The sequence below is a fragment of the Eschscholzia californica genome, unplaced genomic scaffold (assembly GCF_041429995.1).
Source record: "Eschscholzia californica isolate CP2 unplaced genomic scaffold, dmEscCali1.0.p SCAF_3, whole genome shotgun sequence".
Lineage (NCBI taxonomy): Eukaryota > Viridiplantae > Streptophyta > Magnoliopsida > Ranunculales > Papaveraceae > Eschscholzia > Eschscholzia californica.
This window is the reverse complement of record NW_028238420.1, coordinates 64,044,100-64,062,151: the sequence shown is the minus strand read 5'-3', so window position 1 is coordinate 64,062,151 and position 18,052 is coordinate 64,044,100. Positions and strand designations below refer to the sequence as shown.

Below are 18,052 nucleotides of genomic sequence, written 5' to 3'. Positions count from 1 at the left end.
GTCGGATCAATTTCAAGGATAGGTTCGATAGCTTCCGCGACTTTTAGTACTAACAATTTTTATCTATCAATTTTCAGGCACAAACTTCCTCACCTGATGTTCTACATGAAGCTGTTAGCAACAATTTGCAACAGATTAAGCTCCCAACTATTAATGAGCGACCACAACATACACAAAGAAATGGAGAGTGGACTGGAATACCTGACCACAGTAAAAACCAATGTTCGAAAACATGAACTCCTCCTCAGCAGCAATGTTCACCAAATCTAAATGAGGTCAGTTCGGAACTCAGTTCTGGTAGAGATAACATTATTATCAAGATAGGGAAAACCAGCATGGGCAAAAACACCGTGAAACAAAGGCGAGATTCTTCTGTTTATTCAAACAAATTAACCTTTTGACCCCCCTACTAAGTGTGATGTTTAATGGTCAGATTATCTTAACCATATCTTTGTGTTCTATTCTACAGCATTTCTGGTACGACATGGAGTCTAAGCACTACTTACAGGCCTCCTGTATTCTTCAGTTTGATGGTGCTTCAAAAGGAAATCCTGGACCAGCTGGTGCAGGAGCAGTATTGCGAACTTGGGACGGGAAAATGGTAATTTTCGCTTTTGACGGAGTCAGGTAGTTTGCTTTCCTTCTGTGGAATTTAACTCTCCTATTCGTGTATTCGCTGTAGCTTTGTAAATTACGTGAAGGTGTTGGACTTGCAACCTGTAATGTTGCTGAATATAGAGGTTTGATCTTAGGGTTGAAACATGCCCTTAAGAATGGGTTTAGACGAATTTCTGTTCAAGGTGACTCCAATCTCGTTTGCATGCAGGTTCATTATTTCGTCCTCCGTCTGTTTCTACTTTCTCCTGCAATTATTTTTCTTCTGGAACGGTAAAAAAGATCAAAACTTGTCACTATTTACTTCAAGCAGAGTGCTAGTTTTCGGGTTTCTTAAGGTGTTATCCTTGGTTTTGTTGTTTACTTATTTAACATATGGATGAAACCTTTCCGATAGATAAAAAAAGAATAAAAAGATAGAAACCGTGAAGCTAAATTCGTTGTTTGCATCATGATTATTCCTTGTTCGATTATGTTACTTCTCTTTTAAGTACAATAAAAGCTCCAACAAACAGGTACAGGGTCTGTGGCAAACCAAGAATGCAAACATGAAAACCTTGTGTAAGGAGGCTAAGGAGCTCAGGGATAAGTTTGAATGTTTCGAGATCGGCCAAATTCTGAGGGTATACTCTCACCGCTTTCTCTCCCATATCTCTTGCAAATTGTTTCTCTTTCGGTTTGTATTAGTTATGCACTCTCTTGAACGGTCTCCACCAACACACACGATCTAGAATTAGGATATGCCTCAATTGGTCTTCTACAATGGTTGCCGTCAAGATGCTAGGTTACCGAAACTGCAGATGTACTGATCTTCCACATGCTAAATTGATCGAACATTAGTTATAACATCTTGGGTTCTTCTTTTGTTTGATTTATGACTAAGCTCCTGTGATATTCAAATTGAAGTAGCTTGGTTGAAGATGCCAATGCTTCCACGGTTTCTATACCCCTATGCAAACTTTCATCGTCTCTTAGAAATCAATAATGTAGATTCTATCATACTCTCTGATCATTCCGAAGGTATTCAACTCCGAGGCCGATACTCAAGCCCACAAGGCTGTTAATCTCAAGAGTAAGACAACTAGACTCTCATCAACCCCTTGTTGTCGTTCATTTGATTCGGCAACAGTACTGATATCTCCCACCCGTACTTGTGCAGATGGTCAAGTCGAGGTAGACTGGGAGAAGTAGTTCCGGATGCTCTCTTTCTGTCAAAGATTTATTGATGACTCGGGAATTTTGATTTGTGCAAAATGTAAATTCAGGATTTAGTACTGCCCAACAAAGCAAAGAACTTTTGTAATAGGGATCAGAATATCTAAGACTAGTAGCGTAATTTTGTGCGAATTGTTGCAAACTTTATTTTGTACCAACAACTGAAACGACTAAATGACAGAGTACAATGTGAAAATTCAAAAAACGATCTTATCATTCAGTTCCAAAAGATTGTTCATCTTTCTAAAGATCGATGGATCTATTTCCAACTTATTTTTTATCTATTTGGAAAACAAGTTTATACAAAGATATATGTTTCATAGAGATACTTACCACATCAGACAATCCTAGCCGTCAATCTAAAGTCATAAATACTGATGATATCAGGAGAACTAGATAGGGGAGGGAACTGAATTTTTCTCTTAAAACAAGCAAAGCAGAAGCAGAAGCAGAAGCAGAAGCAGAAGCACTTCTCTCTCTCTCTCTCTCTCTCTAGGAGAAGAATAGCAGACAATGGCAGGGGTAGGAGCACTTCCATCATTGCATTCTTCAAATTGCCAAAGGAATTCTCTTTTTGGAACTCCTTCTTCTTCTACTCCTTGGATTTCATTTATTTGTTTACGAGTAAGAAGAAGAACAACAAATGGGGTTACTACAAATCATAATTCTCTATTTTCAAAGATACAAAAGGTAAAATCATCTTAAACCCTAACTTCTTTTTTTCATATTAATCTTTGGGTTATGACCATTTATATGCATCAATGTGGATTTGGATAAGTTCTAGTTCAGCTAGTTTTGTACAAAACCCTAGTTTATCTTAATGGTACTGATACACCCACCTGAAAAATTTGTGTTTTTCTTGGTCAGGGTCGACCTGGGTTCTCTCTATATGCTACAAAGAAACGGAGAAAAGGTAATAACAGTCCCTTGGGAAAGCAAGGTTTTGATGAAGATGATGAGGAAGATGATGAAGATGAAGAGGGTATGCTTCTACCATTTGAGGGTATGAAAAATTGGATTCAGAACAAACCTGCTGGTTTTGGAGAAGGAAAAGAGTATGATACTTCAATTGAGGATAAATTAGCTGAAGAAATTGAACAGAGTAGGATAGCTCAACTTGCTAATATTAATAAGCTTAAGAATAATCCACAAATGATTAGTTCTAAGAAAGAACAACAAATGCTTAAAGGTTAGTTTTTTAATTCATTTACTGATTCATTTTTTTACAGATTACATCTTCTTATAGAAATTATTTATCTTTTATGTTTTTGAGTATATTGAGTAACTATATTTGCATCTTTATATGATATGAAGTTACAGGTATGTTTCTATCGATTTTAGAACCCTAAACCTTAATGGGTAATAGTATTGCTTTAGCTTTGAACATGAATAGATTTCTTTCTGTTTACATATTACGATTGATGAAATGTTCTTTGCTGGCCTATCCAGCATTAAGTCACGAGGGCACAAGGAATTGTGTAATATATGGAATACTAGAAATGGCGAACGATCTGATTCTATCGTTGTAGTATACGACATTATATAGGCTGTATCACAATCGTTGGACAAGTGTTAGTTAACCTTGTTGGGGGTTTAATTCTCCACATCCAAAGTAGGATAGTTGATGACATTTGGGGTTTTACTACTAGGCTACGGTTTGCTACCAAAAATCGTAGAAGTTAGACATACGAGTCCAATCTTGTCATATTTGCCCTCCATTTGTCGTTTTATACATCTCTGATCTCTAATAGAATTTTCTCTGAAATGACCAAAACATGAACTTTGAAGCTCTTTTGTCCGACTAGTGTTGGGTGGTCTTGGGCCTCTCTTAGCCCAAAAGCTAGCAGAAGAGGCAAAAGGCTTTTCCCACACTTATAAGCTCACCACTTGCCCCTTTCACAACCAATGTGGGATTATCCCGACAATCTCCTCCTTGCACGTTAGCTTTTTTAACTTCAATAGTTATTGGACCAGGACTTGTTGAACCCGGGTTCTGATGCCAGTGGTGGGTGGTCTTAGGCCTCTCTTAACCTAAAAGCTAGCTCTAGAGGTAACACTTCTCCGATCCTTATAAACTCACCACTTGCCCCTTCCACAACCAATGTGGGATTATCCCAACAACTAGTACAACCTTACTCGATATGCATTGAAGTTCTTCCTGGATCCAGTTGCTGTCATCCTTTTCTGCTTTAGCTTTCACTATAATTCGACATCTCTTTGGATGCTCTAATTTGTCTAGCTTCATCTCATGTATGTTTCAAATTTTTTGTTAATCATAATATCCTTTATCTTAAAATGCAACATGTGATGGAAATTTGCAGCACCCGAAGTTGTTCCTAATGGAATTCGTGTCCGTGTTGGGAATCTTCCAAAAAAGAAAAATGTCCATAGAGATCTGCAGGTGGCTTTTAAAGGATTTCCTGGGATAGTTAGTATAAGTCCAGCCGTTTCAGGTAACAAAAAGACCAGGGAGCCTATCTGCAAGGGCTTTGCGTTCGTATATCTCAAGTCCGAGGAAGCTGCAAATAGGTAATTTTATACTCCACTATTTACTATTTCCGTGGAACACGAAAGCTTATCCTATTATTTAGACTAAGAGGCATTTTACGCTGGTAAGACGTTATTATGTGGACGAAGGTCGTCTACGGAAGGCCCATAGCCCCATACCAAGAAAAAACCTGGTACCATTTTGAACTGGAGTTAACGAGCCAGTGTAATGGCTAAATCAGGGATGCACAACTTATACTGAGATTGAATACAGTTGCGCTGTTTCATCATTTTAACTTTTGACCTTATTTTGTTTTCGACCCAAATCTGCTAATTCTATAAAATGACGTCAAATCTCGTATTTCAGATTTATACAGATGTTCTCCAAACAAAGTATAGCTTTCGGTAAGATTCAAAAGGCAGTGACTTGTGAGGTTACAAATCCAAACGAGTCAGACTCTGTTTCAGGACTTGCAACAAAAGCCAGGTCGCTTTCTACTCCATTACCAAAGCTTCCTAGTTTGGGACAAAATCCACAGACAGTTTCAAATGATTCCTCAGAATCATGGGACGTTATGTCTGTTGACGAACCTACTGACCCAGAAATTGAAGAAATCTCAGCAGATATGGAAGAAATCGAAGAGGATATCGAACATTTAAACCTGATGGAGCCTAATGATATTGATGAAAAGCAAGAACTTGCATCAGTTTGTAACACTGGTGATTCTTCATCTCTGAATCAATCTGTTATAGCCAACCAAGAAAAGGTTGAAGAGGATTTTGAACATTCAACCTTCATGGAGATTGAAGGTGATGAAAACCAGAAACCAAGATCGACGACTAAAACTGATTCACCATCTTCTAAGCAGCAACAACCGAAGAGCCAGAAAGTGAAGAAAAAACTAGTAATTAAAGGAAAAACAGAGAAGGTTAAAAAACTAAAAGCTCTTGGATCGGCGAAGAGGTAGATGATTTTATTTTCTATGTTTTCGGTTCTAATACTTATGAATGTCCGGTTGTAATCGTTTTTTATGTTTGTCATTGTGCAGATTGAAGGTAAAGGAGAAGGCGGTATTAGCTGGTGCTCTCTCTAGATATGGAAAAGCAGCATCTCTGGTTTCAAAGAAAGAGAATTGATGTAGAAAACTGTTTTGAAAGTGTAAAATTAATCCCATTTTCATGGTGAATGTATTCAGAGATTATTGATGATATAATCTGTTTCTCTGATTTTTAAGTACTGAAATTCTCGAAAATTAGTTAACTTAACAGTTGCACATAAGCAGATGTCACGTCAGATTCTGAGCAAAATTATTGGAGAAAAAAACACAAAAAGTGCAAACGCCAATTATAACGCAAAGAAAATGTTTCTCTCCACAACTCAGATCCCAGCTGAAATCAATTCTTTATTCAGTATATGGAATTCTAAGACAATGTTTGTCCTGGAATTTTAAGTAATTATTTGTCTTTGGGAAGTAATAATTAGAGATTTAAATTAGTTCAAGTCAGATTTCAAAATATTAGGTCTTGTTCTACTGGTCTATACTACTACCTGTTTAAGCTGATTCAGACTGATTTAAGGAGGTTTTGGATTTAGTTCAGTCATAGGAGTGAGTTGACAAGTGGATGATACAACAAACTTGGATAGGGAGAGGAAGATAGATAGGAGAGAGAGAGAAAAAAAAACACTTCCAAAGGCATTCTATTGGTTTTCTCTCTCTAGTCTTTAGGAGAGGAAGAAGAAGAAGAGAGTAATGGCTAGTCTTGCAGCTTCCCCTTCATTATATGCTTCTATCAACAGAAACATTTCTCACCTGAGAATTCATAATCCTTCTTCTTCTTGGACTTTAAGAAAAAATGGGTATGCTATAAACCTCAGTATTCAACATTTAACTACCAAGAAAAAGATTACCCATGGTTTTATTACTAGTACAAGAACAAGAGCTGTTGAAGAAGAAACCCTAATTCCAGAAACTCAAGAAGAAGAAGAAACTTCTGTCTCTGAACAACCCGTTTCTGTTCCTGTCTCCCCTTCTGATATGCTCACTATGTTATTTCAGGTAACTTCCATTTCAATCCCTAATTTCCCTCTTTTCTTCTCTACCCTTTGGTTTACTATAGAAGCTAAGTACTTAATGAAGAACTCAATAACCCAACATTAACAGAAGAATTTGATGAATTTTGATTCCGAAATTATTGGTTGTTAAATCAAAATTGGGTCTTTTTCTGTGTTCAATCTTCTGATAAGTGATAAACAAAATCGGATTAAAAAATTTGACTATTTTCTAGTTAACCCATATGAATTTGACAAAATCCGATTAAAAAATTTGTACATAGCTACAATTATTCAAACCCTATTTCTTGATTTCGCCTATTTAGTAATTGGCTCATGAAATGAAATGTGAGAATTTACAAAAGTTCCCGGGTAGCAAACAAAGACTAAGATGTGAGGGAAAACGTATTTAGTGGGATTGCACATTGAAAAAAATTAGGCGATCATCTTGTGTTTATAAGTGATTGACGAATGCTCGAACATTAGGTAGGCTTGCAAGGGGCATAAGGAATACGTAATACGATTTTTCTAGTTTCCTTGATTTTTGTGGTTTCGTTTTGTCTAATAGAGATTTTTGTTGTTCGAATATGAAGGCAGAAGGGACAATGAATGAATCCGATATCCCTAAGGTGATTACTGCTTTAGAGGTGAGTATTCCCTACTAATTGACTATTTCTTTCCTCGTTCAAATGAATATTTTGGGTACTTGTAGTCATTTTGGTATGATCCAAAGATAGTAAACGATTTCGCTACCATTTGCATAAGCTCGTTAACGAATCAAATTTATAATAGGCGCCTTAGACAGGTATTTAATATACGCATTCATGTTTGCTTTTCAGCAAATTGAGGGTGTCAGCGATTTGCAAGTTCGGGTCGTTGAGAGCATTGCTAGTGTTGAGGTATGTTACACGAACATTTGTATTTCTAACGAGTAACACGGACACACACACACACACACACTTATATAATGTTTGTATCTGCATAAAATTGAGGGAAGAAAAACCGCTAAACAATAGTATCTCGAGTTCGTTATTAAATTAGAGATCATCTGTCTCAGTGATAGAGACCAAGTTTATCTTCCACCGTTTCCATTATCAGCAATTCAATTTGGGTCGAGGGTTTGCCTACTCAAGTCCAAGGCTATGTCGAAGTTCCTAAACCCAATCAAAGCTGTTGATGTGGCTTGCAATTGAACTGTTGATCCATCACATTTTTTCCATATTTGGATAGATTGCTAAAAGGGCACAAGGATCCTTGTATCATAAGGTCAGGCTACAGTTGGGGCCGTAGCTCATGAACAATAGAATTTTCGTTTCGTGATTCGGGTTATCAGTGTTTCGTTTGACAAGAGGATTATGCAAACTTCAAAAAATCCCTTGATCATCTTGTGGTTAAACTCTTCTTGCATTATGATACACTAATTGCGAATCTATGTAATTTTCTCTCATTTGTGTTTGATTGTTGTTTTTGAGCAGTTGACAAAGCAGACAACAGTTCAATCTACAGGAGTTGCTTCAAGCCTAGTTGAAGTGATACAAGGATCTGGTTTCAAGTTGCAAACATTGAATTTGAGTTTTAAGGACGAAGAAGACAATATTGACTAGATCTTATGCAATCTTGACCTTATAAATGTATTTCTTAGTAATTGTGTAGTTGGAACTCTTGGAAGCTTAACTTTTAGTGTACCAACAACTTTTGGGTTACGATTTTACTTTGTTTGTATTGAAATTTTGGCTCATTTGAGTTTACCTTGTTTTTGGCCCACAACAAAATAGTCATTTTTCACATTTTAATTTTAACATTAGTCTGATTTGATGGACAAATAATCAATCTGACTTAACCATTTCGATTAACCAGAGATTCTAAAGAGTATAAGACATAAGATTCTGAACCCAAATTGGGTCAATTCAGATTTCTAGTCAGATAATATATCTGAATTTGAAAAACCACCATCCAAATGGTAGTTTCTTGGGACATTTATATACTCCATGTATATTCTCTTAGGCATTGTAAGTGTTAATTTGCTCGACTACTAGGTTGGCAAAATCTTCACTTAATTAGGTGGGCTAACACTTACTCTACGTCTCTACCCCTCTTCCAGTGGGCACTACATCGGGGGTCTTCAAAGTCCACTGGACCCTTTCTCAGGGGGCCGTTTGAACGACGCTGATGCGTTGAGTTCCCATTCCTTTCTAGCTTTTGGACAGGGTTCGCTTCCTCTCTAAAGGAAGAGAGTCGGCTTAGAGAACTCAGGGCCTTTTTGTGCCTTGTCTATGTAGTGTCTCTCGCGAGCGTCCGTTTGAAAGACTGATTCGCTTGTTGAGCCACCCTTATCACTGGTAGTAAAATAAGCGGTTATCTATATTTCCTTGTTGCTAGGAGCTCTTCATATTAGCTCGGTGTCTCTCGGAACGTGTATTAGCGAGTATCCTACCAAACTCCCTTCAAAAAGTTCTTGCTCGAAGCGATAGCTACTAAGAAATGATGGTAATAAGGACCTCCTTAATCGTCGATCTCGTACATCATCTACGCTATAACTTGAATCAACTTACACTTTTTCCGTAAGTCTAGTTTCAAATCAAGTGAAAGTATGCCGTTTCACCGATTGAGAAAAAACAATTGATCTCAGCTTCTCTTTCTAAATCTTGTCTATCTACCTAAACATTGTTGGTTTAGGAGTCGCGCAGAATGGACATTTTTATATTTTATATACAACGAACAGAGTGTGGTGGTGGGCAATGGATCGTATCTTACTGGCACAACACGTTTAGATCATGTCCAATGGCTAGACTACCAAAGTCTGGACGCAACACAATCTGTTGACACAACTCGATCGTATGAAAGCAACAACCACCATCCACAAAGACCTTTATATTGTCGATCAAAAATTCATTTCTTCTCACGAACTCCAATTTAAGAACAATTACTTTACGAAATAGGTTAGATAAATCTCAACTTCAGTAAAACAACAACTAATTCTTTACAGTTACTATTTAACAAATCATCGTTAGTCTACTATCAGTTCGCTAACAATAATATAAATGTATATGCCCCTTTGACAAATTATGTGCCCCTTTGACAAATTATGTGCCCCTCTAGCTTGTTCGGGCATTTTGGTAAGAAGGAACTAGAAAGAAGGAAAGAAGAGAGATCAATCCAGGGAAGAAGATGCAAAAAAGAAAGAAAGTGATGATGATGATGTTAATGACTGAAATTAGGGCAACATTAACAACCTTCAGAAGAAGACCTCCTCCTCGTTCCTTGTCTAAATTAAAACCTCTTCTTCTTCTTCTTCATCGATCTCCTTTTCCAATTTCAAAATCTCTTTCTAGTAATACTTATTCATCATCTTCTATCTCCAAATGCATTTCTGCTACCGCTGATGAAGTTCTCGATGTTGATGAAGAAGAAGGATCGAACACAAAATTGATTTCTGGTTTTCTTCAGCCCCGTGTAGTCATCTATGACGGTGTTTGCCATCTCTGTCACAATGGTATTGTCTATTTCATTTCATTACTTTCTCTCTCTAGAATTTTTAGACTGATCAAAATTTGAAAGTTTTATTAGGGTTTTCGTTCTGTAATGGAGTAGTTTTTTTTTTTCATTTAGGTAGTTTTTTTAATTCGAGTCAGATATGAAATCTGGCTCGAGGTCTGAATTAAAATGAGTCAGATTTCAGTATGTTCCTCTGAAGGACTGATTTGGGTTGATTGTGGTGGGTCCATTTGAGTCAGAGAATTCAGATTCTGACAAGTTAGATGAATCAAATTCAAACAATGAGAAAAAAAAAACACACACACACACAACCTTAGTGTTGTTCTCTGTGAAAGTTTAGCTTGAGTTCAAGCATTGCTCCGAAACCACCAATTTCTCTCATTTTGTTCATGAATGTCTTCGTGATTAGGTTTATGTAGTCTATGTGAAGTTAAGTTGTTCCATCTCTAGACTTTTTTTTGTAGTCTAAGCATGAATAAGATTTTATTATGGGTTTGTGTTTCTCACGTGGGAGAAGGGGTATCTAGCAACCAAGAATATAATGTCAACTAAGTCCTCTTCACTCATCGCCAATTGGTTTTGAGTTGGATGACCACAAACTGAATAGTTAGGCTCTACTTTCGTTCTTGGTTCTGTTTGAACTCCACCCACGTGAGAAGGAGTATCTAGCAACCAAGAATATAATGTCAACTAAGTCCTCTTCACTCATCGCCAATTGGTTTTGAGTTGGATGACCACAAACTGAATAGTTAGGCTCTACTTTAGTTTTGTAGTCATGGGTAGAAACTAGTAAGTCTAAATGGTTTTATCTACTATTCTTAAACCTTGATCTTTGTTCTAAATGGTTAGTCTTTTTTTTTAATGTTTCCTTGTGCCGATGTTAACCTAGGAGTACGATGGTTAATCAGAGTTGATGAATATCGGCAGATCAAATTCTGTTGTCTGCAATCCAAGGCTGCCGAACCGTACTTAAGTTACTGTGGTCTTAAAAGAAAAGACGTTCTTCAACGCTTCTTGTTTGTTGAAGGTCCGAATACGTACTCTCAAGGCTCGACCGGTAAGCTTAACATATTCATTTCGCTTTGTTTCCTTTTATGTTCATAGTTGGATTGTCTGGTTTAGTTCCAAATCTTCTGAATATGAGACAAGGTGATCTTTATATTTGTGCGGTTTATTTGGAACTTGAAAAAAGAGATTCATTTCCGTCTGATACCGTTACTTTGCTTAAGAACTTCCTCAGTGATTTTTATGATCGGAATTTTATGGCCAGGATATCTGATTCGTGTCGCAAGATGTCTACAAAGTATTCCTCAATACTGATCCTCACATTGATCACCATTGTCTCTTAATACTATTACCCAACTGCAATCACAAATTAAGTTGAAAATACAAGTAAAACATATTATAGGAGCAAAGAAATGACCACTCCTGACAAAGACGCTTCCTCTATGCATTTTTTATGCTCCAGCCTTCAAGTTCTACATAACTATATCAAGATGGTCATGAAAAAAACTCAGTTTCTTAGGTTCACTGTTCATGCCCCCAACAGAGCGCACGAGCAGGGTAAAATCATTCACGAGGTTCTAATCCTTTAGTTTCTTATTCATGCCTCCAATAGGCGCTGGAAGTCATTCATAATGATTGCCAATGTAGGTAGTCCTTGTGTACCACATATTTTACGGGCAATTATTTTGATTGATTGCAGTTAGACATTTTGTGGTTTATAAACTAAACTTGTAAGATGTTTGTTCATTTAGTAACCGATCCACTCTAGTTGCCCTAGTCCTGACTCCTGAGACAATATCTTTCTTTTCATTTCTTGTTTCTCTGAAGTTTCACAGAATCTAAAGTTTATCTTTTTCTGCAATGACATGATTTCACAGCTGCATTGAGAATTGCATCGTATCTACCTCCTCCCTACTCAGCATTGCAAGCTTTAATGATTATACCTGCCGTTTTGAGGGATGCCATCTACGACTACATTGCCAAGCACCGTTATGACTGGTTTGGAAAAGAAGAAGACTGTGAAGCTTTACAAGACCCAGAAGTGCTCCAACGCTTCATTGACCGGAAAGAAATATGGGATAGGTGCGTAGATAAGTATCGGGCAGATAGTCACTAGTAGACCGAGGATTATATTTGAATATAGTAGATATAATTACATGCCCCACGAATTGGGTTCTTCTTTCTACCCACATTTCTTGAGCCGAGGAACTGATGGTTATACTTTTGGAAGTCTTGCGTCTTCATTATTTTTCGATCTCGTTGGTGAAGATGTCGATAAATTTTTCTTCATGGAGACAAACATTGATGGAGATGAAAGGACACATTCAGACATTCTTACTTACTGTACTACATTCACAGATTTATGGTGGTCAGAATGAGCTTCATACACAGCAATACAAGTTTTTGAGTATTTTCGATTTCTTTTCACGGTCTTATTCATTCTTTAATGTTTCCAAAGCCTCCATTCTCTTTATTGAGAATTTCTTCTCTCTTCTCTTGGGACGCCCCTGTTTGTAATTAAACCAATTTGGAGGGACTATTTCTGAAAATGGCCAATCCCTTACAAATTTTGTTATCCACGTGAGATGCTTTGCTCAGCTGGCACCCACTGTGAAACCCTAACATAGTAGGATACGTAAGGAAGTCAGAATATCTAATAAGAGTAGGGTTTCCTTTTTAACGCCAAATCCTCAAATCAAAAGCCCAAATCTGCTATATAAAGAAAATCAGGAAAACAACTTCTTATCAGAGAAAGAGAGAGAGGGAGAATCAGAGGAGAGAGACTACGTAGATAAGTAGATTGAAGAAAGCCATGAAGAAGAGAAGTAAGACGGATACTGGTAATTATCATATTTGGAAGAAGAACCCTACTACTAACAATAATATTACGGTTCTTGATTATGATGTTTTAGTATACGAGATACTCAGTAGACTTCCAGTAAAAACATTGAAGCGATTTAAATCTATATGTAAAAATTGGCATTACTTAATTCAACACGATCGACACTTTCATGATTTATATTTTACCCGATCGAAAAATAACCCGATGATCCTTGTCCATACAATAGTACCTAAGGTCTCTTTATCTTCAATGCATCTACGTGAATGTGTTGCAGATAGTGAAACTCATAAGGTAATGATAGATGCGGTGTGTAGGTTAAAGCCCGTAAATGGTTTGATATGTTTTCGCGAGAGGTGCAACCTAAACTCCATTACTCTTTACAATCTTAGCACTAGAGAAGAAAGAACATTGGGCACAGTAGAGGGGGAGAAAAAATTAATCCCAAGTCTTGAAAAATCGGGTCTTCGTTTCCTTCAAATATATGGATTAGGATTTGATCCCGTCGATAAGGTACATAAAGTCATTGGCATATGGAATCTATACCCGAACAATCACACTCGGAAGAGTTTTTGTGAGGTATTTACAATAGGCAAAGACAATTCTTGGAGAAGAATTAGTGAGATACCACCATGTGACGTTGACGATTTTCATTCTGTTTATGCAAATGGTTTCGTCTTTTGGAAGCCTTTTGTAAATACATGGAACAAAATGTCTAACAATTTTATAGTAGCATTTGATGTTAGAAATGAAAAATTCAAAACGTTCTCAACCCCTTTTCCTGTTGAGAGCACAGATCGTTGGTTAGAGGTTGATGGATGTTTAGCTATTTTGAAGATTAATACAAGTAAAAACACTTTAAAGATGTGGATATTACATCATGAAGATTCCAATTGCAAGAAACAAGAAAACAAGACTAGTAATTGGATTGAAGAAACCATTCACTTTAATTGGAAAAGAAATGATTTTTTCATCCAAGTTCAAGCCATTGCAGGGACAAACTTAATTATCATTGGACTTCGACGATTGATGGCCACATGCAGAACAGATGTTTACCATCATTATGATCGAAAAAAGAAGACGTCCAAAGTGGTACGAATCCTTCATAGGCGCTCCACAATCACAAGTTTTATTCCAAGTCTTTTTTCTGTATAAAAGCAACTCTTAATTTTGCATGGTAATTGCGAGTTTGATTAATAGTATGGACTTGTATTTTCTATGCTTTTCCCTCTATTTCGGATTTAGATCTTAAATATGCTTGTTGATACAACATAGAGTTAAACCCTAGAATGGAATATGAAAATATGAAACTTGGAACAAAAATAATGGAGAGAAATAGAGATAATAATTAGGATAAAAATGTAGGTTTATTAATCGTGTTGATATATATGCTAGGCGTCCACCGCGCCCTACGGGCGGAGATTAGCTGCAAGTAATCTTACTTTAATGCCGATTGAAGAGCTTCAAAACTGGATACACGCTAAAAATTGGCTGCAAACGATAACCCAGATTATAATATATAGAAACATGAATAAATTGAGAGAAGAAACACATAATGACTATGTGAAACTATCGAAAACTTTATTAAGCATAGGCAGAGAAGTTTATACTTGTACATACAAAAGTCTCGGGCTTTTCAGTGTAGTGAAGAAGTTTATTGGTGGTTGGATCAGCCACCAATTCACCATACTCGCTCGCAGATTCGGCACAAACCTGCAAAATGACAAGTACGAAGAATGACGATGCCAGATTTGAGCGAAGTGATGAAATGCCTTCAACCCAGCTGCGAAAAAAAACAAATCATTCCAGCAGTGAATCATCTTGCCTAGTTCAAAAATTAGTATCTAAATTGATACATAAGTAGTATTTCTTTCTTAGCGGGAAGACAATGGTTCAAAATTTTTTTTTATTAAAAAAAGATAACGTAAACATGGTGAGTTGGAGAAACCTAGTAAGCATTTCCGGCAATGGAAAGTTGGAGCATACATCACAATTCAGCGGAAAGATATGAGACTGGCAAAGCAAAACACTAACCAAATGTAGATATCATAAGAAGTTCGACATAAAAGACCCAGAAGTGCTCCAACACTTCATTGACCGGAAAGAAATATGGGATAGGAGCGTAAATAAGTAGAGAGATGCTAGAATCACAAAAGATTTTGACAAAAAAAAGTTCCCAGCTCATGTGGCGGTTGTGATTTTCATCTCTCAACGGCCTAGATTTGGTCAAACTTTGAAACCACACCCGCCAAATCAATTGGGAACCTTTTTTCGTCAAAATCTTTTGTAACTTTATCATTTCCCAAATAAGTATCGGGCATATAGTCACTAGTAGACCGTAGATCATATTTCAATATAGATACAATTACATATACCACACGAATCGGAGTTCTTGGTTTCTCTTTTCTATCCATGTTTCTTGGGCTGAGGATCTGATGGTTATACTTCAGGAAGTCTTGCATCTTCGTTATTTTTCGTTCTCGTTAATGAAGATGTCGAAAAAATTTATTCATGGGAGACAAACATTGATAGAAATGAGAGGACACGTTCGGAAATTCTTACTTAATGTACTACAGTCACAGATTTATGGTGATCAGAATGAGATTCATATACAACAATACTAATTTTGCTGTACTTTCGATTCCTTGGATTTGTTGTAATGTCTTTATTCATTATTTATGTTTTCGATTCACTATTCGGTTTCACATTCGATTTATTTTTTTTCTTTACCTAGCTGATAAAATGAAGCAACAGTTCAAGTAAGCTAAAATTGAGAAATAAAAAGGTAGAAATGGAAGTTTTACTCTCATCCAAGAATCAAATCAAGTGTATTGAGTTATTAACAGCCTTGCCCAATTCTCTAAGCATACAAAGGGCCACCAAGTGGTCTGTGGGGGCACGTGCCCCCACAAGGTCTAAGGTGACCTCCCTTAAAAGATTGCAACTAAACCCATGAACTAGAATTCCGTTTTCCCTGCTAATTTTAGGTTTCTTGTACTGAAATTCAGCATTAACAAGTCTTGAAACATTCACTCCATGACCTTTGAGGATGTTTTCTGATATGACCTGATAATAATTTCAATGAAGGAAATCCTTTACCACAAACCTTACAAATAGTTTTCTCACTCACAATCTTCATCCCACCACCATTATTGGATTTTTGAAATGGGTTTTCCCTCTGTTGATAAGTAGATTCGTCAACCCTTGAATTCTACTAGATTTTGATCCTCTCACTGAAGAGGGGTTATTCGTTTTGTTGTTGTTGTTTTTCTAATGAAATCATCTAAAGATTTAGGTTTCAATTTGAATGTTAGTTCGGCCCTCTTGATCGATTTCTCGACTTGATCAAACCCTATTGTTGATCTAGTGGAATAGTCTTGGAATGAAGCAAGCCATGATTAATGATCAAAATGGGTATAGACAAAAAGGGAAGAGACATGGCAAGAATAGAGCAGCAAACAACTAAGTGAGAGAGAGAGTAACGAACAAAGGATAGTGGGTTTGGGTTTCAAACTAGACCTTGAAGGTCTGGTTTCCTCTCGAAATCAAACGTCCGGAAGTAGAAGAGAGAGAGGATTTTCAAACTAGACCTTGAAGGTCTGGTTTCCTCTCGAAATCAAACGTCCGGAAGTAGAAGAGAGAGAGGATAGGGAAGAGGACGAAAAAAAGAGATTTTTTTTCACATTAGGTTGCAGGCAACGATTTGACACAGTTAGGTCAACCTCAGACATTGCCTCTTAATACACACATTGCCTTTAACAAAATTAGACACCATTGCCTTTAACGAGATTGACTATAACAACTTGGGACATTGCCTTTAAAATCTCTTAAAGAACTTTTTTGATGTTGACATATCGGGTCGTATAAAATTAACTATATAATCTAACTGTAGATTTTCATAACCATAGCATTAGACGGTGTTAGTATCTAATGGTGTTAAAGTTTAAATTAATTTCGTTAGTCCACATCCCTTTCACGAAATAACAAAAGGTCATGCTCATTCACAGAGATGGTCGATCCTTTGGTAAAATAACCCTTCTTATTTTTTACTTCTAAAATTTAAGGCCACCATTACAAATAAGTACAAGGTCACTTCAAAAGAATGACTAGGCCACTAGGGGCACTTAGTCTTGTTACCATGGGTGGTCATTCCAGTATAGCAAACCCCACATACTTCTCTGTTACCACTAGTCCCTGGTGGGACACATTTGCATCTTATACAACAAGTCCCACATGCTCTCATACACACATTTGGCCTTGAATGTGCACCACACCTTACTCCACATAATTTATCACAATGTATCTCCTCCTCTACCGTCTTCCTATTCTCACCACCACCACCACCACCTCTTACCACCACCTGCAAACACAAATAGTTAGAACTAAAGAGGGAATAAGAACTAGAGAGAGGAAGAGAGGAGGAAGGGAATGTTCATACCGGCTGCTTGTTGATCCTTTTTAATTCACCATCCGCTGTTGAAACCTGCTAGAATGAATATAATAACTGAACTAATAATAAAAATGGTACTCGACTAAATTATACAAAAAATAAACTAAAAAACAGTAGTATTTATTTACCTGGTCAGTGATGGTGACGAATAAAATCATCACCAGGATAAGCATACGCAGCGCCATTGCAGGCATTACTATATGATATACTAGCTTAATAGAGTAGGTTTGCTTGAGGGGATTTCTGAGTTAGAATGAGGAAGCTTGGGATGTTTATATAGTGGTTCATTACTTCACTTTGGACAAGATAATGCCCTCAAGTCCTCAACTAACCTTCCTATTTACAATTACTCCTTGAATTATTAATTATTATATTTTCGTTTTTTATATATTTATTTAACGTGTAAATTATACGTCCGTATTTGTTTGTTTTTATGAGAACAATCTCTCCCCCCCTTTTACAAAAGAAGAATAAATTCTTACTAGTTTTAGCCATTAAGGTTTTTTACAACCCCGAAAAAAATACACTATTTATCATATTTGATTGTTCATATCTAATGATACTTTAGCGAGAGGAAACTTGATTATATTCTTTAAAGAAAAATATTTTTGATTTTATTAGAAAAATACACTTAATTCCAAAGTAGATTTATTTAGTTGATCCTAATAATACTACCTAACTTTAGTACAACATGGGACCTTTTCAAGTGTGGGTAGGGGACCCAATCCCCATTCCTATGATGTGGAAATAGGTGTGGAAATCAATGCTTGGTCGGACCAATCTTGTAATTATGAATAGAAAAAAATGCCAAAGTGAGGAGAAAAAAATGGGCCGATTACAAGCCAAAGCTAATGTGTACTAGCTCTTGTGGGACGGTCTTTGTCGAAAACGACCC

General features: G+C 36.8%; 3 protein-coding genes across 4 annotated transcripts; 2 read left to right on the top strand and 1 right to left on the bottom strand.

The window, feature by feature from the left end:
* The first annotated feature begins 2,226 nt into the window (after positions 1-2,226).
* On the top strand, positions 2,227-8,115 carry LOC147553231 (RNA-binding (RRM/RBD/RNP motifs) family protein). The gene is made up of 9 exons (XM_086668692.1): positions 2,227-2,520; positions 2,698-3,019; positions 4,152-4,359; positions 4,685-5,281; positions 5,367-5,451; positions 6,045-6,374; positions 6,961-7,014; positions 7,207-7,266; positions 7,843-8,115. Exons 1-9 carry the CDS (start codon positions 2,344-2,346, stop codon positions 7,969-7,971), a joined length of 1,962 nt encoding a protein of 653 aa, XP_086524818.1. The 5' UTR covers positions 2,227-2,343; the 3' UTR covers positions 7,972-8,115.
* A 1,312-nt stretch (positions 8,116-9,427) lies between these two features.
* LOC147553230 (Putative thiol-disulfide oxidoreductase DCC) lies at positions 9,428-12,289 on the top strand. The gene is made up of 3 exons (XM_086666395.1): positions 9,428-9,860; positions 10,752-10,919; positions 11,746-12,289. Exons 1-3 carry the CDS (start codon positions 9,536-9,538, stop codon positions 11,982-11,984), a joined length of 732 nt encoding a protein of 243 aa, XP_086522521.1. The 5' UTR covers positions 9,428-9,535; the 3' UTR covers positions 11,985-12,289.
* A 4,438-nt stretch (positions 12,290-16,727) lies between these two features.
* LOC147553229 (cypmaclein-like) lies at positions 16,728-17,401 on the bottom strand. Of its 2 annotated transcripts, none has more exons than XM_086669211.1 (3): positions 17,286-17,401; positions 17,146-17,193; positions 16,728-17,067 (listed from the first exon to the last, which is right to left on the bottom strand). In XM_086669211.1, exons 1-3 carry the CDS (start codon positions 17,349-17,351, stop codon positions 16,822-16,824), a joined length of 360 nt encoding a protein of 119 aa, XP_086525337.1. In that variant the 5' UTR covers positions 17,352-17,401; the 3' UTR covers positions 16,728-16,821. The 2 variants fall into 2 exon arrangements, with proteins under 2 accessions (XP_086525337.1, XP_086525338.1); XM_086669212.1 differs by having other exon boundaries at positions 17,146-17,190.
* Between the last annotated feature and the right edge of the window lie 651 nt (positions 17,402-18,052).

Excerpts from the sequence above, each read along its gene's own strand:
- LOC147553231 (XM_086668692.1), top strand. The coding sequence starts at position 2,344 with ATGGCAGGGGTAGGAGCACTTCCATCATTGCATTCTTCAAATTGCCAA. Across the intron at positions 6,375-6,960 it reads TGCTCACTATGTTATTTCAG|GCAGAAGGGACAATGAATGA; the intron begins GTAACTTCCATT and ends TCGAATATGAAG. Across the intron at positions 7,267-7,842 it reads AGAGCATTGCTAGTGTTGAG|TTGACAAAGCAGACAACAGT; the intron begins GTATGTTACACG and ends GTTTTTGAGCAG.
- LOC147553230 (XM_086666395.1), top strand. The coding sequence starts at position 9,536 with ATGCAAAAAAGAAAGAAAGTGATGATGATGATGTTAATGACTGAAATT. Across the intron at positions 9,861-10,751 it reads TTGCCATCTCTGTCACAATG|GAGTACGATGGTTAATCAGA; the intron begins GTATTGTCTATT and ends ATGTTAACCTAG. Across the intron at positions 10,920-11,745 it reads GTACTCTCAAGGCTCGACCG|CTGCATTGAGAATTGCATCG; the intron begins GTAAGCTTAACA and ends ATGATTTCACAG.
- LOC147553229 (XM_086669211.1), bottom strand. The coding sequence starts at position 17,351 with ATGCCTGCAATGGCGCTGCGTATGCTTATCCTGGTGATGATTTTATTC. Across the intron at positions 17,194-17,285 it reads TCGTCACCATCACTGACCAG|CAGGTTTCAACAGCGGATGG; the intron begins GTAAATAAATAC and ends TATTCATTCTAG. Across the intron at positions 17,068-17,145 it reads AAAGGATCAACAAGCAGCCG|GTGGTGGTAAGAGGTGGTGG; the intron begins GTATGAACATTC and ends TTGTGTTTGCAG.